Source organism: Sebastes fasciatus, chromosome 15, assembly GCF_043250625.1.
Source record: "Sebastes fasciatus isolate fSebFas1 chromosome 15, fSebFas1.pri, whole genome shotgun sequence".
Taxonomy (NCBI): Eukaryota; Metazoa; Chordata; class Actinopteri; order Perciformes; family Sebastidae; genus Sebastes; species Sebastes fasciatus.
This window is the reverse complement of record NC_133809.1, coordinates 10,539,522-10,566,400: the sequence shown is the minus strand read 5'-3', so window position 1 is coordinate 10,566,400 and position 26,879 is coordinate 10,539,522. Positions and strand designations below refer to the sequence as shown.

Below are 26,879 nucleotides of genomic sequence, written 5' to 3'. Positions count from 1 at the left end.
TATTCTATTAATTAATTATATTTGCTGCTGCATTAATGTGTAAGTATAATATGTTGCATCTGGTAATGGTGGGGGCAATTGGTTAGCTCTATATACTGTAAATACATCATAATCTATTTTATTTTATTTTGTATTAATAATCTGAATCTGCAAGGTAACAAGTAACTAAAGCCTTAGAATAAATGTAGTGGAGTAAAAATATGAAGAAGCAGAAAATGGAATTACTTATTTACTTATTTCAACATCACATTACAGTATGATTACAGAGTATGTTACAGACTCAGTCATCCAAGAAGAGAAAAGACACTTTGTTTGTTCACTTTATAACATAATTTCCTTTCTTCCCCTTTTTCACTTTACATATTTTTGAAACACATCTCTTTTTACTGTCCTAAAAAAAATAGCCCAGTGTCTCTAATCAAAATGAGTATATTGTTTTTTCCCCCTTTATTTAACCAGACACAACACACACGTTGAAGGCAGCTCGGTACATTTAATAGATTCTCTTTAATAATTAAATAGCAATATTGCACAACATGTACAGACATAAAGGATATGTGTGTGTATGATTCTGCTTTTCCTTCTGCATCTGAATCTCCTTTTCTGTTCACATAGCAGAAGAAGTAAATATATGTATTGCAATAGCAAAGAACAGTTGGGAGCTTGTTCTATAAAATCACAGATAACAGACAAATGCCAACGAGAAATGATTTCCAACTTTAGGTATGCTTATTGTTTGCATGACAGATTGTCTTGCTCTGATCACGGAGAGGTTAAAGGTCAAATAAAAGAAATTACCATGATGAGAAAAAGATGAAATGCGCATAAACAAAATGTATATTGTTGTTTGGTTTCCAGGTGGTTTGTTCATGTTAGTTTCAGCGGTTGGCCTTTTTCAAATTGTGGCCCATGAGGGAGGCGAACAGCGTCAGCACCATCTTGGGATTCACTTCCACCAAATCGTCCGGCTGCGCGTAGACACGAGCTCCGATCTTACGGGCCAATGAGATTGCATACCTGGAAGAGGAACAGGAAAGGAGATGAGACGATGATCTAGTGACAAATACAAAGATGCGGGAAGGGAAAAATAAAACAGTTGAGATTTTTTACTTTGCGTTGTTGAGTTTATCAGCCTCCTTCAGCACTCCTGTCTGTGCTCTCTTCACCATGTCCCACTTGACGGTACCGGGAGCGATGGCGTCAATCAGGTCAATCACTGGCAGACTGGTGCTGATCAGTTTGTCCTGCAGAAAACAGGGAAACGGTCTAATTACAAATATGTTTACTCAAATACACCACACAAACACATGCACACACGCACCTTGAAGCTGCTGATCTGCGTTTCCTTTTTTTTCTGGCTCAAGGTGGTGTTGACCCAGTTGAGGATGATCTGATCTCCAACCCTCTCTCCATCACCCAGATCTGACAAAACCAGCACTGTGTACCTGAAGGATGACAAGCAGGATAGATGTACAAGGAGCAGTTGTATCTAAACTAGGGCTAGGGCAACAACAGCTGTCAGTGTGTCAGTGTGCTGACTTGACTATGACTTGCCCCCAAACTGCATGTGATTATCATATGCATGTCTGTAAAGGGGAGACTCGTGGGTACCCATAGAACCCATTTTCATTCACATATCTTGAGGTCAGAGGTCAAGGGACCCCTTTGAAAATGGCCATGCCAGTTTTTCCTCGCCAAAATTTAGCGTAAGTTTGGAACGTTATTTAGCCTCCTTTGCGACAAGCTAGTATGACATGATAATCTAAACCACTAAAATTGATTCAAAATGGACAGTCTGTCTTGTACCTCCTCATCAGCTGCCAGACCAGCGCCAGTGTGTGCATTCGGCTCCCCTCGTTCAAGTTTTCTCCTCCGATGCCGACCAGAGAGAAGTGAGCCTCGTCCCTGCCCAGCTCCACAGCATAGTTACAGTTCTCCAGCTAAGATATGTGACGAAAAACAATGTTATTTTGCAATCAAAATGTTTTTTTTTGTTCACCAGCTTTCTATTTCTGTAACGTGTATACCTTCTTCATATTTGCCCCCAGGACAGGATAAGGCGGGTTGTTGACTTTCTTCCAGTTCACAGGCACATTGACCTTATCATAAAGCTGCATGATCACCAAACCATCACACAGGTCACTGCAGAAGACAAAACACAGAGAGATTAAGAGGCAAATATAGTTTCACTGCAGCAACAGGAGTGCATACAAAAAAAGAACCATAGTATAATTATGAATTGAATGAACTTGCACTATTTTATGTCTTTGGTTCTCATTTTGCTTTTACTTATTGTTGAAGGGTAACCGAGACCCAAGATTTTCATTGCCAACGACTCTTTGCTGTAATTGTTGAGCATATGACGAATAAAGAAACTTTATTTAAAAAAATTAGGTGAGAAAAACTACAATATTTATACCATGCTAAGTTTGGTTCAGCATCACTAATTCTAATCAGCTAAGTAACAACAGATTCTGGCTTTTTGATTGTAAACGTCAAAGAGTTATCTTGTTTTTGAGTATGAAATTTTCAGGCTTGTGCACAATAAAATAGGGTTCTTCCTTGTTGAGTCTTTATACACTTTGTGGATATTTTACGGGCTAAGTCCAGTCTATTTTAGACTCAATATGTTTACATTTGATTACTTCTGGCCCAATAAATATATGAAATATAGAATAACATAAATAAAAGGTACATGTAAAACAGAATAAAAGCTAATTTGTAAAAGTATGTAACTTGCCTGATTTCAAATTGCCCAGATGACAAATGTCTCTACTACCCTCATTACTGGTTATACTGGGCAGCCCTTAAATAACTGTAGAAATGTTAAGCATCCACCCCCCTTCCTTGATAAGATAATATAAGATAATTGATGACATACCAGTACAGGTGGTTGACATATGGAGCGACGCCCAGAGAGTTCATCCAGTTTCGAAATGTTTTCTCTTCGTTGGACTCGGCTGGAAAGACATGAAGACATGATAAACGTCCACATCAGCAGCTGTTCCCACACAGTTACTGTCAGCTGATAGGAATGTTTTAGGTTTGGCTACAGCTTATATACAGTAGATATGGATTTATGGCTGCCATAACTAACCCTGAAACATGTATTAAGTTTATGACCTGTGCATTTAGCGTTACATCAGTTCACTGTACATTCACATTATGGGTTGACAGAGAAGCAGAGAGCAGCCTCAAAACCACGATAATAATATTGGACAAAATCTTTGTTTCTCACGCTCTATGTGTGCCATATCTATGCCGTTGCCGCTGCCGTTGATCTGCACACCAGGATGCATGTTGTACAGGTTGGCTACGAAGGCCAAGTTGAGCTTGCTGTTCCCAGATGTGACGTCATGAGGAGAAACAAACTGTCTGCAGTCCATCCGGGCCGCCTGCTGCAGCATCAGCTCAGCCCTCCGGTCCAAATTACGCTCCTTCACGTACACATAAAACAGACACACATGAGACACTATACGTACATACAATCATACCAGAACCCAATAGGAAAATTACTTCTTTTAGTGTACATTGTATCTGCAGGATAATAAAACAGAGAGAGATTGAGGCTAAAGAAGACCGGCAAATAGCAACATTTTAAAGTTGGAAATAATATGACCACATCTTACATGGTAAAGGACAATTAAACCGTAAAAAAGAATACCCATCCTATCACATTTATCAGTCTCCGGTTCACAGTTTTCACTTTCACATTTGACATTTTCCACTTATTACACGGCTTTTATGGAATACTCGATTCTGATTGGTCAATCACGGCGTTCTACGGTCTGTTATTTCTTTATAGCAGACCGTTGCTATGCATGACAGACCTTTGCTATGGGTGCAGTTCTGATCTCGGACTTTGGCGCACCATTTTTGTGTCAAATTATTGATTTCCTAAGTAAGTAGCCGTGTAATAAGCAGGATAATGTACAGCTGGCGTGTAACTGTTGTGAAATAATGGCAGGGATGCGGCACCCCTGTCAGGGTTTATTTCACAACAATTACCCGCAAGCTGTATCCCTTACTTATCTACTTCTCACTGTGATTTGAGAACTTTACAAAAAAAAAACGGACTCACATTGAGGCCGCTCATGTCGATTTTCACGTTCATTCTGTATTCCTGTTCTCCCTGGAGAGCGATCTGGTCCAACAGGTGGAAGTAGGCTTGCGAGTCCTACAGTGGTGCAGTGCAAGAAGGGGTTACACTCATGTGTTTGTGTAAAATGTGTTTATTTGTGTGTGTTCTGAAAGGGAACCTTAATATCTTCACTGAAGTTGCTGATGGTGCTTGTTCCTGCGTTGCGTAGATGATGGTTGACCCAGCGGAGCAGCAGCTCTTCAGGGGAGAGAGACATCAGATGGTCCAGATGCTCCTTTTCTGACAGAAGGCCAATCAGACCTGGAAACACACCACACACACACATTAGTTAAACACTCTCTATTAAAAGCAGTGGTTGAATCTTTTGGGGGTAAAGAGAAAACCTGCAAATAATCATAATTAGGGCTGTCAAAGTTAACGCAGATTTGTTTTAACGCCACTAATTTCTTTAACGCATACCTTGCGATATTAATCTGTCATGAAGGAGGCTGAAATACGCTCCAAACTTACGCTAAATTTTAGCGAGGAAAAACTGGCATGGCCATTTTAAAAGGGGTCCCTTGACCTCTGACCTCAAGATATGTGAATGAAAATGGGTTTTCTGGGTACCCACGAGTCTCCCCTTTACAGACATGCCCACTTTATGATAATCACGTGCAGTTTGGGGCAACTCAGTCAAGTCAGCACACTGACACACTGACAGCTGTTGTTGTCTGTTGGGCTTGAGTTTGCCATGTTATGATTTGAGCATATTGTTTATGCTAAATGCAGTACCTGTGAGGGTTTCTGGACAATATTTGTCATTGTTTTGTGTTGTTAATTGATTTCCAATAATAAATATATACATACATTTGCATAAAGCAGCATATTTCCCCACTCCCATGTTGATAAGAGTATTAAATACTTGACAAATCTCAATTTAAGGTACATTTTGAACAGATAAAAAGTGTTTGATTAATTTGCAATTAATCATGATTAACTATAAACAATCATGCGATTAATCGTGATTAAATATTTTAATCAATTAACAACCCTAGATTAGATACAACTGCTCCTTGTACATCTATCCCTTTAAGGTACATCTTGAACAGATAAAAAATGTGCAATTAATTTGCGATTAATTGTGATGAACTATTTTTAACTATTAATTGACAGCCCTAATTATAACATAACATTAATAGTTAGAAAATCAACTGCATTCCAACTAGATTAATAGTGTACAGTAATGTGTTGTTAATGTGTGTGTGTACGCTGACCTTCGTTCCTGCTGATTTCTATATCAGCAAAGAGGCCAACCTTGATAATCTGCCAGAACAGTCCCAGGACCAGATGGGGTTTCCCAGCCATCAGATCATGGGCGTCAATGCTCACAACCGTGCAGCCGATCGCCGATGCTGAGTTCAATGCCAGGACCAGATTCTCCTACAAATGAGTTGTGTATCAACACGTTCATTTTTGCAATTTTATAGAAAAACAACGGCATTCTGTTGTTGATGTAACAGCTCAGCAAAAGCAGAGGCCGTGGCCTGAATCCTCCAAATAATAAATAACTTATTGGAAATCAAATGGAGCACACTAATGGATGCATAAATATCTAGTTAGAAATAAAAGGACAAATATGTGACGGCTCTTTACTTCTCTACAGAGGAGGCAAGAAACATAACAGATATAAAACAGAAAAAGAGGAAGTATGCAGTAAAAAGTTAATATATTACAAGCTGTTTTTGCACTGTTATTGGACAACCAATCTTTTGTCTTAGAGATGTACACTTTTACTGTCTTAGTTGGCATCCATATACAATACTGGGAAACTTTATTATATGTTAACCACAGGAACTGCTCAATAAAATAAAATCAATTCTGCAATTTATAAGAAATAGTTTCCCCCTAAATAGTCAGTGAGAGAGAGAGAGATGTTTTCAGTATCAGTTCTTGTTAAAAGGAATAGCTTGACATTTTGTTAAATATACCTATTTGCTTTTTTTTTGCAGAGTGTTAGATGACATTTATACCATTCACTCTTTTGTCTGTTTAATATGAAGTTGGAGCCTGTAGCAAATTAGCTTAGCTTAGCATAAAGACTGGAACCAGGTGGAAACAGCTAGCCTGGCTCTGTCCAAAGGTAATAAATGCACCTATACCAGCACATCTAAAGATCACTAATTAGCCTAAGTATAAAAGAAACTGTACATTTCTGGAGTCTCCACCGGTTGCCTGGCAACATCACAGTGACTACAAGACTACAGGAAGTCACTACACCCAGCCAAGAAATAGTCCGGCACACAACTCCCACAAATTGTTGTTTTTTTCCCCGGTTTTTGTACAGATTGAACAAACTAGACATAACGTGGTATTTTGTGAGGTTTAAAGCTGCTGGTGAGTTTATTTTGTCACCTTTGAACAGAACCAGGATATCTGTTTACTATCTTTATGCTAAGCTGAGATAACCGGCTGCTGTGAGACAGGTAGCTATCAATCTTCTCATCTAACTTTCGGCCAGAAGCAGCATAGGCTACTTCACAAAATGTCAAACTATTCCTTTTACAAATCTGGTGCTTCTTCCATTTTATGCCTCATTATTTGTATGACTGTAAGGGTTACAATGCATGACATATTTCTTAGTATTTGCAGTGTATTATTATGTATTATGGATTTACTAAAGTTATGAAAAGCTACTACTCACTGTCATTGTGAAGGTGGCGAGTTTCTTGGTGTTGATGACTCTTTCGTCAATGGTGTCAGGCTGAGACAGGTTGATCATTTTGCTGAAAGAGAATAAGGAGTGAGTAAGTGTCATTTCAGACGTATGTAATCTCAGATTCCTCCTCCTCCTGGTGTGTGTGTGTTACCATAACAGGATGCCATCGCGGACGGAGGCGAAGAGGCTTTCATCGTCGGGGTTCATCGGCAGCAGATGTTGGCAGTCTGTATCTTTCACCAAGGCTTTGTTGATCCAGTTGACGAATGCCACCTTCTCCTCATCTAAACACATCGTTAGGAAATGGAGAGAGAGTCACACATTTTGGTATACCGAAATCCCAGCAATCATGATACACACACACACACAAACAAGTAATACTCTCACACCAGAGTAGGAGTGCTGCGTTCCCTCGCTGGAGTTCCCTGACGTTCCTCCGAAGGAGCGGATCCCGTCTCTCCTTGTGATGGTTTTTCTGAACGTCTCGCTGAACTCTTTGCTCTTCAGCTCTTGAAAGATCTGAACATGGACAGGCTGTGTTACTCCGTGCGTGGTTTTTGATTTGATGAGTAAGTTTGTGTATTTGTTCACAGTTAGAACTTACAGAAACAAACTCCTCAAAGCTGATCTTCTCATCCTTGTTGGTGTCTCCAGCGATGAAGGTCTCCATGATCTCTCGTACCCTGTACCCCGGCAGGGAGAAACTGGCCTCCCTGAACAGCTCCTGGAGCTCAAAGTCGCTCACGAAGCCGCTGTTATCAATATCTAGACACAAATAGACACACAGAGAAACGCACACACACACACACACACACACACACACATACACACATACACACACAGACAGTAAGTCAATTTGCTTTACAAATATTAATCTGAAACTGATGAGATCAATATTTATTCCAAAATATTGCACACAGATGATAAAAGCAAAGGCAAACAAAAGACTGGTAATGCTTTATTAACAGGTCTGTAATTCCATAATAATTTGATTTAATAATAGTTTCTATATTTGGCATTAATTAAAGGGAGAATAAAGACTGATATTTGAGATTAATTAGTTGTGTTGAGTTCATAAGCAGTTATTGCTTTGTCAATAGATACTGCTCCATTTAAACCCAAATAAATATGAATTTGTTATTAATTTATTATTGTAAACTTTGTTAGCCATATACATGCATATACATGTTATTACAGTTACTTCACCACAACTGGTAAAAGGTCAAACAATTATTCTGGACCTCAGCTTGCTAACATAACCACTACTCTTTGTTATGCTAGCAGTTAATTGGAATTAATTGCTAGTATTAATTGGAAGTGTACCAATTAATAAACAGTGTCTCCATTTAACCTATAATTTAAGTACATAGTCCTTTCCAGAACATTTCAGTTACAGTTACATGTCAGTTATTTTGTAGGACATTACATTAACTGGGACAAGTGCCACACTTCACCTACTTTACTTGTTTATCTTTTGTTCCTTATTATAGGCTATAGGAAAATCTTATTTATATTGCTCACTAGTATCTTTTTATAATTATACACCTATGATTAACTGATCTGGCAACGTCTCATTATTACATCACGAAATACCTCGCACACAAAGTACACACACTCATCAACCAAAGCAATAAAAAGATCTTACATAAGAGTCATGCTTTATGGTCAGCTGTAAACGTCTTACTTAAGCCAGCCAGTACAACTAAACATAGGGTCAGGTTCTGGTGTGTGAGTGTGTTTGAAACTGACCAATTCTATTAAAGGCCTCCCTGAGATCTTCCAGGTCGTCCCGGGAAATCTGTGTGACGTGATTCTCCATAGTGGCTTCTGCTTTGTGCACCTGAAACACACACACATGAACAGATCTGGATCACACTGGACACAAAGCTGATTTTGCAAGTTTGATCAATATGTCAATTGTATCGCTACAAACGTGCACATTTACTGAGAGAAATCATCCAAACTAAGAAACAGAACTAACAAAAGCTGAGCTGGGATAAAGGTAGGAGAACAACTAGGAAGTGTCAGGTTATATACTGGAATATATCCAGGGTAGCCTTTCTTTACTCTGCACCGACTATTCACACACATACAGGCACATTAACACACCTTACGTTCCTCATAAAGCCTCTGAGGTATTAACATTTTACAATCAAAGTATCCTTCTTTGCTTGAGGAGACGACAAAAGGAAAGACAGCGTAACACCAAGACAGAAACAAGTACCTTCATAAGAGTTTCCCGTCAGTCCTGTCTTGATCTTTATAAGCCGATCCCTCTGGACTGGCCACAGGAGTCGAGTCCTCCAGAGTTCTGCGAGGTTTCAGACCGGGGCAGAGCGGAAGTTGGTTCCCGGAGAGGCTGGAGAGCTGGTTATCTCTCCGAGGAGGAGTCACTCACTCAGGAGAGTCACCGAGTGGACCTTTGGCCTGCCTGGACCCTGGAACAGAGTTAACATTTAACACCTCAGCTGTGTCATCATGTTATTGTCTGTAAGTTCATCTGTTTGTGACTTCGGGGAAATTGATTTGCAGTTAAAGTATCTGACTTATAATGCACCTGTATAGTGGAGAAAGCATAAAAAAGTGAAACCCTAAAACATATTGTGGGACAATAGGTAAGAATGGAAGATACAAATAAATTGTTGGTATAGGGCCATTTTTGCCCTGATTTGAACCTACCAGGAAGACATAATCTCTTAATTTGCTCTTTTACGAGACCTTATCTTAAGCCCTAACCATTGCTCTAGATCTAATCTTAACCAATTTAAAGGAATATTTGTTTTCTTGCAAGAGGTACATGAGAAGATTGATACCACTTGTTTACAGGAAAAAAACAGTCAGGAGATGGTTAGCTTAGCTTAGCATAAAGACACCACAACTGGATCCATAACAATTTAGTTTAGTTTTGTTTTAAAAAGTCATCAGTTAAAGGGGGATTTCAATTAATACATATGAAATTAAATTAAATTCAATGTTTTTTTTTGTACAATAATTAAATTAATTTGTATAAATGAAGTAGGGTCATTTATTTGATTTACTTATTATTTTTGTCCTTGTTTTATTATATATTTCATGTTTTGTTTCTTATCTAGGCTGTTAGGCCTGCTGATATAAATTGTGTGTTTTGTGTTTATCATGACGCATCGGTTGATTTAATATTCTGGTCTGTTTTAGTATGATTTTGTTTTTTTGTTTGTCTTTTGGTGTCATGGTTTTGTTAAAAATAAAAATAAAAATAAAAATAAGTATAAGTATATATAAAAAATAAAAATATAAAAAAAAAATATATAAAAATAAATAAATAAATAAACAGTATAAAATAAAATAAAATAGACCGTACTCCATAAAAAAAATAGAAATTGCTAAACCAACACCGTCCCATCTCGCTGGCTGCATTTTGTAGAAAAATTATATTTGGGATGAAGGAGTGTTTCTAGTGTCATGATGTCTTCTTCATTTTTTTTTAGCGGACCGTGCACACATTTTGCATTTCTGTCCAACATGTTTAAAACATGAGGCCTGTGTTTGCCTGTGTGGCCACACAATGGCCTGTAACCTGAGGCACAGAGCCAACTGCATCACTTAGATTAAACTGACCCACTTCACAGCAGCACTGCAACAGTCACTCTTTAGTCCAACACACGGCAACAATGCTTTAAAACTGTGGCAGATTATGCTTTTTTTTCTTAAATCTTAAGAGGTTTGCTCGTGATGCTCTTCCTAAATCAGTGACCTGTAAGTTTAGGCTGGGAAACATCTGTAGCTGCAGTATATTAGAGTTTGCCAACTGTACATTATGCAGCAAAGTTTACCTGTGTTTTAGAATAGTCAAGCAATAATGTAAGGAAATAATAGAAGTAAGGAGCTTACATTCAGTCCCAGGCAGGCTGAAGGGTTTAGAGTCCGGAGCAGTCCAAAGTAGAAAATCAGCTTGCTGCAGACTAGTTTTGGGCCCTTCTAGTCACGTCTCTCCTTTTCTATTAACACGTTTTCCTGTCCTTACCCCTCTCTTGTGCTCACCTCCCCTCCTTTGTACCTGTCAGCCTCTCCTTTCACCTCCACCACTGCACAAAAAGTCAGAGACACACAGTCCCGTAACCAGCCGAAACCAACACACAAGACTGTGGAAAACATTCCTCTCTTGGCTCAGACAAACATACTAAAGACATGTTTACACCTGTTCACTACAAAGTTATACAGAATCTACAATTTTGCGTCTGAATCCACCCAGATAAAGGACTCCATCTTTCCATCTCCCCTTCAGGTCTCTCTCCCTCAGACACCTGATCAGCCCAGTTTCACTCTGTGACTCTTAGGTGCTCTCCGGTTACCCTCCTGCTAATCTCCGGTCCCAGGCAAAGCGCTCCACCTCCAGCCGTTGATGAACCGGCACACAGTTTTGGGTTGTGGAACCCTGAGCCAGGATCAGTTGTTGGTGTGAAAAGTGTGACAGGCAGCCAAAGACTTTCTCATAAGCCTCCTGCTTTATTCACTGGCACCTCGGAGCACATGCGCAGGAAGGAGAATAAAGTGAAAACCCACACAAACATACAGCACAAGCATGCATGCACACAAATAGTCTGAATTCATATCATACTTGACAACTTAAACATTTGAAATAGGCTCCTTTGTATTTCCTGTGGCAATGATTGTTAATGCAGTAGCTGACAGGAAGTAAACTTGGACCAAACCTGTTGCCCTAGCAACAGAAGCGCAATGAAAAGGTCTATAGAGAGTTGATGCACGTATGGTGCCTTCTTGGGGTCGTACTTACCGCATTCACGAGAAGAGTCCATATGAACGCCCCCCTCTTGTGGTATTCACGACCTTGTAAGTGGAAAGTTTCAAAAGTTGTGACGTGTTTGTTGACGTTGTCAGAAATGGCGGAGGCCATGGAAGTTAATTTTTCAGTACATAATAAGTTAATATATTGTAATTTTAGTCGGATATTGTTTTTCTTTGTAATTTTATAATATATCTGAGGAAAATGTTGATATTCCCAACGGCCTCATCTTTTTCCTCTGTCATTATGTCTTTGTATTTCCTGCATTATGTTACCCACTTGCTTCCCCCGACAGTAACGTTAATCTTTGCCGTTGCTTAGCAGCGGAGTTCTCACGACTTAACCACTTGAATGCCACGCATATTGTGTACACGACTTCCCACGTTGTAAACACAAGCTCACTAGATTCATTTGAAGGCACCATTATTTCTACTCTAGCGTACAGTAATCATTGAGCTTAGAAGTATTGTGATACTCAAATTGATTGCCTTTATGAGTTTATAGTCTGAAAATATTACATGTATTGTTGCTGTTTAGTATTTCTAGTAGTAGAAATATTACTTCTACCAAAATAAAATAGTGATATCAGTATTCTTATTGGAGTTAAAGGCCTTTAATGCGATTAGAAGGTGAGTTTTGTATCCAGAAAGGCTTATAAAAACTTGCACCTATCCTTGAAGTAGACAGACAAAATATTTTAGCATGACACACGTTGTCTTTCATCTTTACTTATTTATATTTAATGTAATAATAGCTGGGTGTGACCATCCCCACACCCACTTACCTGCATGTCCGTGTTTGTGGTTGAGACGTTGATGCTTCATTCAGCTGTAATGTGAAGTTATAACCACTCAGAGGCAGTGCTGACTCAAGATGATGAAGTCAGGAGGATCTTCCTGTTTTTCTTATAAAGATTAGAGCAGTGCAGTGAAAGTCATCCTGCTGCTGTGTTGCTGCACGTTGCCATACACTTCTTAAACTGAAGCAAACAGGACACACATTGTACTAAAAGTGATATCCAGAGCATCAATGTAGCAGCAAACAAATATTTGCTATGTAAAGATATAGTGGAGTAATGTCTACCTGAGCAGAGAATGAAGTCTAGCATCCTCTGGGGGTGTGTAAAATGGAGTTTCTCCTTGTTGTGTTGACATAGCCGGGCTGGCAACACATGCTTTTAGCATTTAGCTAGTGCATGTGAACGTACACCACTGGCTAGCTCAAAGACGCTAGTCTGAACTGTTCTCATACGGCGGTTACAAATGATAACGCTGTGCCAACCGACAGAGTCGTTGCAGAAGCGTAGACCCCAATTTCTGGTTCCGGATCTCAGATCAGATTTCGCAATTTGCGGGCTACCTTTGGTAGACACGACCTGCCGGCTCAGCCGTCGCCATGTTCAGAGCCGTGCAGAGGCAATAGAAATGCTCCCAATCTCACATTTAGCACTTTTAATTGTGATTTCTGACAACTTTAACTTGACTGACAGCTATGATTGCGCCTACTAGTTACTCTGCAAATTTAGCTAATTAATATGAAATACAATCAACAAATAATTGATGCTTCTTTAGAAGATTAATCTAACAAGCAGTATATACAGTAGCTAGTTAAAATTAACTCCACATTCACCATCTGCCACATTAAAGTGATGTACACATTGATGCATCAATAATTATAATACAATAACATATGTTATTCTGGGATACTTACCAAGAAACTGTAAATCTACTATTATGGATATGTGCAATAACATATGCTGATCACTCTGTGCAATAATTATCTGATGCAGTGCAATAATGATCTAATTATCTGACCGACACTTTGTGCAATAATCTGGCAAAACTGTAATCTCATCAATATACATATTGTATTCTTATATTTTGTATTGTATTATCTTTTATATTTTTTATTTTTATATTGCACTATCTCTTTTTTTATTGTATTGTCTTTTCATTAGCACCTATGGAATTGACACAATCTAATTTCGTTGTACTACACAATGACAATAAAGGACTTGAATCTTGATGTTCTGCATAATGAGTACTTACTATATTTTGATTCTAATATGTAGGTACTTAAACTAAGGGGAAATTTTGAATGCATCACCTTTCATTTTTGAGCAGAATATTTCTCCACTGTGTTGTTATTACTGCTGTATATGTATGTGTGTGTGTGTGTGTGTGTGTGTGTGTGTGTGTGTGTGTGTGGTTTCAGTATCATTTCTACAGATTATAGGTCATCACCACGCAGGGGGCGTGTCAGCTGTTTCTGGTCACATGACCCGGAAAATGTGGGGCTTAATTCCTGTGTTGGACTGCTCCCAGCTGCTCAGCCTCTGCCCTCCGCAGTGTAAACCCTCCGTCCGCCTCATCACAACCCTCGCACCGCTGCAAGACTCTCCTCATCACACCATGTCCGGTAAGACCCACCAGGGCTCTGCAGACTGCTCCTATCCGCCACACTGACAAGGGAACACGGACACTCCGGACCGGACCCGACCGGACCGGAGCTGCGCGAACTGCGCCGTCCTCTCCCGAAATATCACGAATTTTATTAATTAAACGCAGCCGAATAAACCGGCTATAACACTTTGATACTCGGACATTAATGAGGGGATGTTTTTTAATTTAATACTGTGGTTATGTGATGTATGATGCGGATATTGGGAGGCTTTAGATGTGCTTGATTTGATGAGGTTGCTGCTGCTGCAGCGGTTTGGACCAAAGTAAAGCTGGCGATGAACAAAAAGAGCGCTTCCGGTTACAATTTTCAAAGTTAAACCCTTTCTCAATGCAACTAGTGTTGAGTAACAAAATGCTAAAAATGTAGGAGAACTCTGTTGAGAAATATATATATATATATATATATATAAATAAATAAATAAATAAATATAAATATATTATAATCTAAAATAATATCTAAAATATAAAATATAATTTCCTTTAAATATCAGTTTTGATTATAACTCCAACCAATAGCGTACTAATATCAATATTTATGGTTTTAAAAAAAATAGACATTTTACAAAAATAAACGTTTCAATGTTATCACTTTTTGTAAATTACCTCAAACTTCTTTTTAATTTCTTGTAATGTATTGGCCAACTTGAATTTCCCTCGGGATCAATAAAGTTACTATCTATCTATCTATCTATCTATCTATCTATCTATCTATCTATCTATTTATCATAAACACATAGGAATTAAAAATATTTTAGATAAAGATCCCTTAAATGTGATAAAAAAATATGTGACAAAAAATGCGACAAAGATAATGGGACATTTTACAGTTGAACAATAAACGTTTCAGTGTTGTCACTTTTTGTAAATTACCTCAAACATATTTTTCTTGTATTATTATCTTGTATTATATATATTCTTTTGTATTCCTTGTAATGTATTGGCCAACTTTTACCAATGTATCTATAAATAAGACAACAGGCCTAAGAAAATACAATATTTTCCTAAAATATAATTTCCTTTGAATTTCAGTTTTGATTATAACCCAACAAATAGTATACTAATATCAATATTTTACGGTTTTAAAAAAATCTGATAATGATATATCACATAAACACATAGAAATCAAAAACATTTTAGTTAAAAAAAAAATGTGATAAAAAATGTGACAAAGATAATGGGACATTTTACAGTTGAAAAAAATAAACTTGTCAGTGATGTCACTTTTTTTAAATTACCGTAAACACATCTGTCATTTCTTGTAATGTATCAGCCAACATTTATACAGGTACCAATTTACCTATAAATAAGATAAAAGGCCTATTAGCTGATTTATAGCTGTAATGTTGAGGTCTGATTACTACAAAGCCAAAGTGAAGTCAAAGTGGAAGTGTAGATTGTGACACTGCACATCAGGTTGTCACAAAGTGGGCAAGTGGAAAGTACGTACATTGCATTACCAACATTGATGATTTCTCCATATAAATTGAAGCCGATTAGCTTAGTTAAGCACAAAAACTGAAAACCAGCTGCTGGATTTAGCCTCCAGCACAGACATGAGAGTGAGTGGTATTGATTTTCTTATCTAATCTAATAATCGTATCTCCCAAAATGTGGAACTATTCCTTTAAGGTGACACCTGCATTATTATTATTATTATTATTATTATTATCTTGAGGTCCTTTCTTGAAGAGGAGCTCTGAAATAAAATCTAGATTTAAGAACATTATTACCAATATTCATTTTTATATTGAATTTACATGGTGCAAAGGCTATTTTTAAATACATTTATGCTTAATCAAACAAAAATCAGAAAATTAATCTGAAACAATTTTGATAATTGATTAAGCAATAAGCTCATTCTTTTAAGCAAAAATGACAAATATTAACTGGTTTTAGCTTCTCAAATGTGAATATTTGATGTTTTTAGACTGTTGGTCAGACAAAAACAAGCATTTTAAACACCTTTGGCTTTAGAGTAATGTGATGGGCATTTTTCACTATTTTCTAGACCAACTAATTAATCGATAATGATAAATTAATAATGAAAATAATTTCTGAACAGTTATTTGATTCAACTTTATTCCATAGCTCAGGTGTGCTTTTATTTTTTAAAGAAGATGCTATTAACTTCCGGGGTTAATGTGGGGTCCTTGATTAACTTGACTAGTAGTTTCCTCTCAGTGCGGACGTGCGCAGCAATGTGTGGCCTTGAAGTTTTTTCTTTTTTTCTAATATTGTAAAAGGGCCCATAGTGTCACACCTTTTATAGTTTATTACTATTAATGTGTCCCCTATATTAAAAAAGAAAGAAAGAAAAATAATTATATAAAAAAATACTCTGTACAGTAATAAAGGATTGATAACAGCTAATCATATGCACAAATATATAGTACTGCAAACAATGCTTATGTCTTTTATGGACACTTTACATGCGATTTCTACGCATTTTATTTACATACAACAACACATTTGACATCAAATGATACACTAAGCCTATATAAATGTATATTCTCTCAGATTATTTGTGAATTTACTCCGTTATATTTTAAAAATTGGTGCACTCACGCCAGATTACATTGTCGCTAACATTTTAAACCAAAAAAAGAGATGTGAAACGTGTCGGACCCAGAGGTGTGTAGCCACAGATAACTCTGTGGGAACACAACACATGCTTCCTGTACGGCCCTGTAGGCGAGACAGGCCTTACTCGCTCTGTGTGTTCCACAACCCATAGTACTATACTATATTAATATGCCAGAAACAGATTTAGTACGTCAAATGCAGTACGCCAAAAGTACCAGGATGTTCTACTGCATCCAGCCGTACATTTTGCAGTATGCAAGTCAGCATGCTTTTCTGGCTATTCTGACTCACAATCCTCTGCACAGGGGATGTATGAGCAAGAGGGTCAAAGTTCAAGCTGCAATGTTATGACAAAGTAGTATGTCCCAATTTGTATGCATACTGCATGCAACAGTATGTACTTCGTAAGTACGTACTAAAAGTAAAAAGAAAATGTATGCACTTTTGGAACGTAGCCACTTTTGATAGTCCGTTGAAACAGACCCTAGCAACACCGCCTCTTTCCCAGAAGCCCCCCACAACACACACATTCAGCTCGATGAATACTATCTGCCGGCTCTGGGCCCACTTTCACTCAAGCAGAAACACAGCGTGGCCCCCTACTGATGTTAATGTATGCATGGGGGACCCATCAGACACTGAACTTCACACAAAAGGCCTGCAGAGGGATTGGACGTGCTTGCATTGGTACAGCAGGTTACACAGTATATAGACAGGACAGTCAGTGGACGTGGTGTATGTTATGGAGGGAAAAAAGCAGAAAATGGTGCATTGATTTAATGTAGTTTGGTTTGAGTGTCGAGTTTGTAGCGGAAAATACACAAAAAAGCTTTCTTACCATTTCTATCTGAGGAAGTTTACTCACTTTAATAGCAGGTGTAAATATAAATGCTCCAACAAAAAAGCTGTAACAGCCAGATGTGAAAGCATGGATAGTATATTTTGAGGTAATAAAAACAGAGACAATTGTACATTTACAAAACTGGTGTTGATTTGTGTCTTATGTTATCTGAGAAACGTGAGCATTAAAGTTCGGCTGTATCCCATTGTTCTTAATGGGGGAAGAGGTTGTAAAGAGTTTGCTGTGTAATTTATTGATTATGAAGCTTTTACAAACTATCCACATTCTACATCAATTTCCGCATATTTTATTTATTAGTTATAAGGCGTTTGTGAGCCCATAGTTTCACCAAAAACATCATGGATTACTTGGGTTACTGTTCTGCAATGATCTATCATATTTGAAACCTTCAGAATTGTAATAAAATGCATTTTGTGATAGAAATTTTCTTGCCAAACTTAAATTTGTACATAGATATAATCCCCTTTTAAGTGATGTTAGTAGTTATTCACGTCAAATAATTCATGATTTTCAGACAGCCCTAGTTATTCTGATAAAGAGGATGTACACTACATCGATTTTTAAACTAATAAGACACTTTGAAAGGCTGATACACAGAAGTAGAACTGACAAAAACAAACATGAAGTAATGACACTAATGTGATAACCAGCTAACCTTCTGATGTTTCTCCAAGCAGACCAAGCTTTTGTGACGCTGGCCACAAACGACAGCTACGCCAAGGGAGCGATGGTTCTCGGCCAGTCGTTACGAAACCACAACACCACCAGGAAACTGGTCGCACTCATAGGACCTCATGTTGCAGAACCTTGCAGGTAGCACACATCGTTTACGTTGGGTGAAAAAAAAAGTCAATATCCAACAACACACACTGACACAAATCCTACTGTCTGTGTCGTAGAGATGCACTACGCTCCATTTTTGATGAGGTGCGAGTGGTGGACATCATGGACTCGGGTGATGCGGCTCATCTGTCCCTGATGAAGCGTCCAGACCTGGGGGTAACATTCACCAAACTTCACTGCTGGACTCTCACACACTACAGCAAGTGTGTGTTCCTGGACGCCGACACACTGGTGAGACAAAAACCTGATAAACATACACGAAAAACCGCCTCTGACTGGAAATAGTAGTTTTGTTTTCACTCTTACAACTCATTGTCCTTTGATCAAAACATGACACAGTCTTCATTCATCATGTCATTTCATGTGATTACTGCTATCCATGCAGTGATATAATATTTCAGCTGCATGAGAAATGACGTTGAGTTTAAACACATGCATGCTTCCTCTCAGACTTCTGCATTTTTGCTGCTATTGTGGAAATATTGATGGATGAAACTCAATATATCTGCACGTAACATTTACTTTAATGTTATTCAGGTGCTGTCAAATATAGATGAGCTCTTTGAGAGAGAGGAACTATCTGCAGCGCCGGATCCCGGTTGGCCAGACTGTTTCAACTCAGGGGTGTTTGTCTTCAGACCGTCCAATGAGACGCACGAGAAGCTGCTCACGTTCTGCGGCGAAAACGGCAGCTTCGACGGTGAGACTCGAGTGTTTTTATGTCTTTCTTTTTCTGTCCCTTAAAGACTAGTTAGAACACAATGTGAGGAGACGAGAGGAAATAACACCGACAGATGCTGATATATGATATCGAGCAGTTATCTAAAAACTGAACATAGAAAAATGAAGCTATGTAAAGTTGCTTTCTTCTTGACTAAAACAACAGTAAAATGCTTGCACAGCTGTGCTTTGAATTAAATGCTAACATGCTCATAATGAGACTGCTGACGTTTAGAAGGTATGAAATGTTTACCAGGTTCACCATTATAAGTTAAAATGATAGCATGCAAATTTCATAGCTAAAATCTTTTTTATTTTACAATAAAAGTTGGACATTTTCCCACAAAATTCCACTAGGGCTGCAAAAACGATTATTTTCATTGTCGATTAATCTGTCAATTATTTTCTCGATTAATTAATTAGTTGTTTGGTTTATAAAATGTCAGAAAATGGTAAAAAAATGTCGATCAGTGTTTCCCAAAGCCCCAGATGACGTCCTCAAATGTCTTGTTTTGTCCACCACTCAAAGACATTCAGTTTACTGTCATAGAGGAGTAAAGAAACCAGAAAATATTTACATTTAAGAAGCTGGAATCAGAGAATTTGTACTTTTTTTTTCTTAAAAAAATACTCAAACTAATTAATCAATTATCAAAATAGTTGCAGCTTAATTTAATAGTTGACAACTAATCGATTAATTGATCGATTTAAGCCAGCATTGGCATCAAAACACCCAGATGTTGGTTGGCATTTGGTGCGAGCACTAGAAAAGGGTGAATAATGGCTTTAAGTTCATCTTCTTTTCAGGGACTTGGAGCGACAGGCTGGACAGAGTTTATTTGAATAAACAAAGTCCCAGAGTTTATGACTATGTTTAACTTTTTGTTTATCAGCCAAAATTCACAAGTGGGATTATTTACTGACGTATTTTATGTCGTAGAACAAAACCTCTTCAGCTTGTGTTAACCACAGACCTTATTTCAGGCATCTAACGAAAAACCCATTCGTTAAAGCCCATTGACTTCCAGACGAGGGAACCGGAAGTGCTAAAATGCTAACTCATTTCCGGGTTTTAGGACTCATTCCTGCACCACTCTATATATATATATATATATGTCCTAAGCTTAACTCTGACCATGTCACTAACTTTGTCCTCACTGCCACCTCACCCCTGCTGTTTGTCTGCAGTTAACACTGTGCCACATACATCTGCTATCTGTTTGTGAGTGTGTGCGATGGTGTCGCCATATGTTGTCATTCGCTGTGTGCGGCATCCTCTCACAGCGTTGTCAACGCTCCTTTTCAGTTTCTATTTATACGTATCAGAAAGGACTGTGGGAGTGCACGGTATGTGTTTGTGTGTGTGTGGTGTTGACCATTCAGGTATATAGTATGTACTATAGTGCGTCTGAATGGATTTCAGCAGCTTGTTTGTGTATTTTAACATGAAAAACCAGAGCTCCTACGTAGCCATCTCTCATTTTGCTCCCCTTTTCATTATGCCTGTGTCTGCAGGTGGAGATCAGGGGGTTCTCAACAGTTTCTTTAACACCTGGGCAACAGCGGATATTTCCAAACACCTTCCCTTCATCTACAACCTCAGCAGTATCGCCATCTACTCCTACCTGCCAGCGTTCAAACAGTCAGTACAATGCATCCAGTGTTTCACGTGTAGCCGACTTATTGCCCCGATTCTGTAGCTTTCCTTGTGAAAAATGTCAGGGTGCTTGTGTGTTATGAGGCATAAAGCTTATCCAAGGTCAGTTCAAAGGTTCTGTATCTGTGTGTGTGTGTCTGTGTGTGGGTGTTGAATTACAAGAAGCTGCTGAAACGTAGAGCAAGGTCAACACACATTCTGCCTCAAAACAGAGGAGCTATTGTAGTTACACTTGTATACTTCTCTGTTTTATTTAAATCTGTACTGCATGTACCCTTCTGTTCTTACGAGGAGTTTGGTTTAAGTATCACTAAAAAGAAGTCAGACCGGAAAAGCCAGAGGTTATCATACAGGTTTTAAACAAATCCTCAAGTGAGGAAGAGAAGAGTTTTGGAAGAGAAAATAAAATTGGTACCCAAACTGTCAGTTGTAAACTACAATCACAGTTTACGGACTGGCTTCCTGGTTCAGATTTACCATACTTCTGGTACTTGTTTACACAGTTTTTCTGTCCCAATGGACTTTTTAGTAGCAACATTGCTGTGCCCCTGGGACCCGTTTCCCGAAAGCAATTTTCAAGTTGCAAATAGTGACAGCATCCCGTTTCTCAAATCTCTCTCTTTCTCTCAGACCCTTTACTGCCGTCTAACCTTAGACTGTATATAAGAAGTGGACGTAGTCACCATATTGGTTATTTGCAACCAGAAGTGACACGTGAGGGTGTAGCTAAGTAAAACCAAACACTGAAAACACACCGTGAAAGTGTTAAAGTTGTAGGACGAAAACACCGACAACAACCAGATCGGACAACGCCGTGGTAGCGACCTGTCAATCACAAGGCTTCTAGGTGTGGTTGTGGTGGCTATGCATGTGTTGAAATCTAAACGTGGATGGCTTTGATTGTGTGTGAATTTGTTGCATAACTGTCATGTTGGGATTGTGTCGAAACCTGCAATTTCTAGGGAAATGCTCCTTTTTCTGGCAGGTATTTAAAATGTGTAATCCTGCCAATTACCAAGTGATGAAAGTGACACATATTGAAGCTTTTATTTGACTCCCTCTTAAGCTCCAGATAAAAAAATACTGGCTAGCTTTTTTAGTCACTACAATAACAACAAAAAGGTTGATTTGTTCCACATTCCTCAGCACCAATCTGTTTCCAAAAGTGGTGTTTGTTGCTGCTGGTATTTCCAGTCCTTTCAGTAGTGTGTGGGTGCAAGCCATGGTAGCGAACTGTCAATCACAAGGTAGCCACGCCCCAAAGCATACCCTGCTTTAAGGTCTATTTGACTCTAAATGGGACCATAATTTACTAAATGAACATCATGCTGTATTGAAGAAGACTTGAAACTAGAGATTGAGACCATAAACTCATGTTTACAATGTTTACTGAGGGAATAAATCAAGTGAGAAGTAGGCTCATTTTCTCATAGACTTCTATACAATCAGACTTTTTACAACCAGAGGAGTCGCCCCCTGCTGGCTATTAGAAAGAATGCAAGTTTAAGGCACTTCAGCATTGGCTTCACTTCTCAGACCCGGAGGTTGCCCACTGCGTCTAACATCCACTTCGCCTGCTGCGTTCTCACAGGTACGGCCACGACGCCAAGGTGGTGCACTTCCTGGGAAAGGTGAAGCCATGGAGCTACTCCTACGACGATCAGAGGGGCGAGGTCAAAGGTCACTCCCTGTCCCCTGACCAGTGCCATCTGCACCCGGACTACCTGCTCCTGTGGTGGCAGCTATACGCCAAGTCGGTGATGCCTTTACTGCAGCAGGCCTACGGGGACACTGCATTCCACAGCGGCTTCGTGGAGGCGGGCACGGACGTAAGTCAGCTGTTGTGATGTTTGAGTGTGTGTGGGGAGTATCCGCTTCTAGGTGTGGTTGTGGTGACTATGCATGTGTTGAAATCTAAACGAGGATGGCTTTGATTGTGTGTGAATTTGTTGCATAACTGTCATGTTGGGATTGTGTCGAAACCTGCATTTTCTAGGGAAATGCTCCTATTTAAAATGTGTAATCCTACCAACTACCAAGTGATGAAAGTGCCACATATTGAAGCTTTTCTTTGACTCCCTCTTAAGCTCCAGATAAAAAAATACTGGCTAGCTTTTTTAGTCGCCACAATAACAAATAAAAAGGTTGATTTGTTCCACATTCCTCAGCACCAATCTGTTGCCAAAAGTGGTGTTTTTACTGCTGCTGGTATTTCCAGTCCTTTCAGTAGTGTCACGGCTGCATGAATAGCTTGCTGTCGTCAATGAAAACATGCAGGGTGCCGGGCTTCCTACAACCGTTCAGCACTTCAGAGTAGCAGGAAGTTGCCATGCTGCCTGTTGCAACAGGGCAGCAGTGAAATAGTCAAAAAAAGGACAGCTGCCAAAACCTGCAGCTTTGCCCAATCGCCTGAAGCTGTGCCATCTTGTGTCACACCGACAAGTTTATACAAGCCTGTTGCTGAGAAAGTCTTTAAGTGTTGTGCTGGCTCAGGCTGAAGTTTTTTTTATCCGTTTACCAAGTGGAGCTTGAAATTAAGGAGTTTTTTTATTGTTTAAAGTGACACTATTGTTGCCACGGTGGCCAAGAGGGACAATTGCAGGATAATGGCACAATAAAATTACCATAATTTCCCAAGATTCTCTAAAGCCAGTTGCTTTAAAAGACATCACTATTAAGCAACCTGACTGAGACTGACTGAAAACCAGTGAACTTACTCTGTAATATTACCACAGACTGTATATAAGAAGTGGACGTAGTCACCGTGACGTCACACACTGGTTTGTGGACTGCAATTTTTGAAGCCTCCAGTTCGGCAATTTGGCGGTTGCCATCTTGGTTTTTTTGCAACCAGAAGTGACACGGGAGGTTGGAGCTAAGTACAACCGAACGCTGAATAAGACATTTTCAAGCGACCAAAATGTTATAATTAACTTTTATGAACTGAAAACACAAAGTTGTAATACAAAAACACGGACAACTCCCAGACCGGACAACGCTGCGGTAGCCACCTGTCATTCACAAGGTAGCCACACCCTAAAGCATCCCCTGCTTTATGGTCTATTTGACTCTAAATGGGACCATAATTTACTAAATGAACATCATGCTGTATTAAAGAAGACTTGAAACTAGCGATTGAGACCATAAACTCATGTTTACAATGTTTACTGAGGTAATAAATCAAGAGAGAAGTAGGCTCATTTTCTCATAGACTTCTATACAATCAGACTTCTTTTTGCAACCAGAGGAGTCGCCCCCTGCTGGCTATTAGAAAGAATGCAAGTTTAAGGCACTTCAGTATTGGCTGAATATTGACCACTGAATATCACACCGAAATATCTATCAAAAGTTTGCTAACATTAGCTCACACTAGCCACCATATGCCAGCGGTCATACCAGACCAGATTGGGCTATCGCAGCAAAACCACTGAGTGCAAGAGGAAGGTTTTGATTAGTATTCACTTACTGAGTTAACATCTACTGTAGGAATCCAGACCTTTCCTCAAACACCTTTCATCATCTGAGAAACTCAACTCTTATCTGCTGCAAGTGTGTTGCAAAATGTCTTGTCTGTACTTTGACTCTTCTGACGAAATGCCTGCATGCACTGATACTGTGTGTCTTTAAAGTGTCGAGCATGGCTCAATGAGGGGAGACCAGTCCTTATAAAGTATTGCTGCAGTCCCATTTAATCATTCATTCATTCTCTGTCTGTCACGCAGGGTAAGCTTTATGAGGATGTGAGAGAGCACGCGCCGCCCTTCACTGCTCCTCGCCAGAAGGCTTCATCAGAGGAGAGGAAGCAGCGCTGGGAAGCGGGCCAGATCGACTACATGGGCGAAGACTCCTTCGCCAACATCGAGCGAAAGCTTGACTCCTTCTTAAAGTAGCAGGCGGGCGAGGGAGGGAGCGCGACGGACAGAGAGAGCACCAGTTGAAGCTCTGTGGGGGTGGGGATTTGAAGCACTGCTCAGCCAATCACAGGGGCTTGATTAGCAGGTGAATGCAACATTCAGCCTCACTCTTTGCATCCTGTCAGCGTGTGAATGAATGACAGAGAGTTGAAGTTTGACACAAATCCCACGCAGTCTTGCCACGCATCTTTCCCTTCAAAGGAAAAGTTTGACATTTTGGGAAATGCACTCATTCGCTTTCTTGCCGAGAGTTAGACGAGAAGATTGATACCACACATGGCTGTGAGGTAAATGTGAAGCTACTGCTAGCAGCTTGCTAACGTAGCTTAGCATTAAGACCGGAAACAGCTAGCCCCGTCTGTGACCTCAGCACTGTGTACGTTACTCCCTGATTTGGTCACGTAGCGTTCTGTACAGAAACTTTAAATAATAATTAGTGCCGTCAATCGATTAAAATATTTAATCGTGATTAATCGCATGATTGCTAATAGTTAATTGCGATTAGCACATTTTTTTTATCTGTTCAGAAATGTACTTTAAAAGGGAAATTTTAGTATATATATATATATTTTAGGAGTATTTAATATTCAAATATGCTTGCTTTATGCAAATGTATGTGTATATTTATTAATGGAAATCATTTAACAATGTGTTAACAGTGTAATCAATTTGCCAAAAAAGGGACAAAAGGGACAAAATGCACTATAAACAAAGTTAAAGATGAATTTCACTGATAGCTTTTTTTTTTTTTTTTAGATGTCATATACATAGATATTGTGATAATATCATTATCGTGAATTCTTTTGGCCACGATAATGTTGTGATTTTGTGATATTGCGACAGCCAGGCCAGCTGTTTCCAATCTTAGCGCTAGACGTTAGCTTCATTGTACAGACATGAGTGGTATACCGTTGATCTCCTCATCCAACTCTCGGGAAGAAAGCGAATAAGCGTAATTTCCAAAATGGTGAGACGATTCCTTCCTGTGTTCTTGTGTGCATCTGATGGAGATGGATTCACATTCCTGAGTCTTCCTAACCTGTGGAAACTTTCAGCAACAACAGAAACTGAGAAAAAATGACCAGTGTGCGAAGCCTACTGCTTAAAGGGAAATCAATACGTTTAAAAGTTGTTTCTGGATTTTACCACAACTCCTATCCTGCAATAAGTCTCTCTATATTTAAACCACTTTAAAGCAGATATGCAGCAACTGGCTCACTTCCCTCTTGCTCTCCTGTTCAGCCAGTTCTGACAATCTCGCTTTAAATCAGACGGTGTTCACCTCACCAGAGTACATGGGTTAACTTTCCTATCTGTGCCTCTGACACACACCAGCTCCCAGTGACTTCAGCTTTGTAACGTCTGGTGTTGTATTAGGACAAAGGCCTGTCGTGTTGTATTTGCATGGCAGAGTTAAAAAAAAAAAAAAAAGTGGGTCAGTAATGAAGTACTTCCACCCACATCCTGAAGTGATGTTGATAGTTTTGTATGCGTTTGTGTGGGATTAAACAATAGTGCGCTACCCAGACATCCGTCATCTGTATGCGAGCCCTGCATGTTATGTCCTTGCCACACCCACATCGGTATATCTTCGTGCCATTACCCGTTTCATCATCCTGTCTGTAGTGTTACCAGCTGCCTTATTGCCGTTCACTGTTTACAAAACCTCACTTACTGTTACTGCTGCTAGTAGCACAACGAATCCCTCCTTTCCTGTTACCAATACCTCCTTTACTTCACTCACAGCTGTGTGCCCTTAAACTATAATCTATAGCTCTTGACAATAACGACAATGCTCCATTTAACACACTCCTCCTACAAGAAGCTGGCAAAGTTGAGAGAAAAGTCCACGTGTGATTTTTCCGATCTCGTCGGCCTGCTAAATCCTGAATATGCATGAGTGTGGGCGTGGAACATAATTGATGCAGATCCGTCCTGTTCCCCAGCTGTTAACTGTACATCCCTGTTGAAAGCGCTAATAAAGAACTGGTGAAAATCACCTTTTATCCACCACTTCTGTCACACGTTTCATTTTCTTTATACTCTTTGTAATATTGATTATAGGGCAGCAATTAATCTTTAACCTTAGGGGACCCCTTTTCTATCATTGTGTAAACTGATGACCCCCTGACTAAGTGGCATATTTCATATTATATTCAATGCATAACAATAACAGTACAGAACAATTGATTGATCGTACAATTAACCCAAATAGTGAACTGCAGGAGGTTTGTTAAAACGAACGATTTGGATGA

The 26,879-nt window shown here is 39.2% G+C and overlaps 2 protein-coding genes across 3 annotated transcripts; one reads left to right on the top strand and one right to left on the bottom strand.

Annotated features, from left to right (window-relative positions):
* Positions 1-216: 216 nt before the first annotated feature.
* On the bottom strand, positions 217-9,217 carry LOC141783979 (plastin-1-like). Of its 2 annotated transcripts, none has more exons than XM_074661634.1 (16): positions 9,025-9,217; positions 8,550-8,640; positions 7,405-7,565; positions 7,190-7,319; positions 6,952-7,084; positions 6,786-6,867; positions 5,359-5,524; positions 4,260-4,402; positions 4,082-4,177; positions 3,239-3,437; positions 2,882-2,960; positions 2,028-2,142; positions 1,807-1,940; positions 1,322-1,445; positions 1,111-1,244; positions 217-1,017 (listed from the first exon to the last, which is right to left on the bottom strand). In XM_074661634.1, exons 1-16 carry the CDS (start codon positions 9,028-9,030, stop codon positions 879-881), a joined length of 1,932 nt encoding a protein of 643 aa, XP_074517735.1. In that variant the 5' UTR covers positions 9,031-9,217; the 3' UTR covers positions 217-878. The 2 variants fall into 2 exon arrangements, with proteins under 2 accessions (XP_074517735.1, XP_074517734.1); XM_074661633.1 differs by having other exon boundaries at positions 3,239-3,472; positions 4,063-4,177; positions 9,025-9,216.
* A 4,623-nt stretch (positions 9,218-13,840) lies between these two features.
* gyg1a (glycogenin 1a) lies at positions 13,841-26,637 on the top strand. Its single transcript, XM_074661516.1, has 7 exons — positions 13,841-14,001; positions 18,168-18,303; positions 18,390-18,564; positions 18,871-19,033; positions 20,569-20,695; positions 22,302-22,539; positions 24,433-26,637. The coding sequence occupies exons 1-7, from the start codon at positions 13,860-13,862 to the stop codon at positions 24,598-24,600; spliced, it is 1,149 nt and encodes a 382-aa protein (XP_074517617.1). The 5' UTR covers positions 13,841-13,859; the 3' UTR covers positions 24,601-26,637.
* Positions 26,638-26,879: the final 242 nt, after the last annotated feature.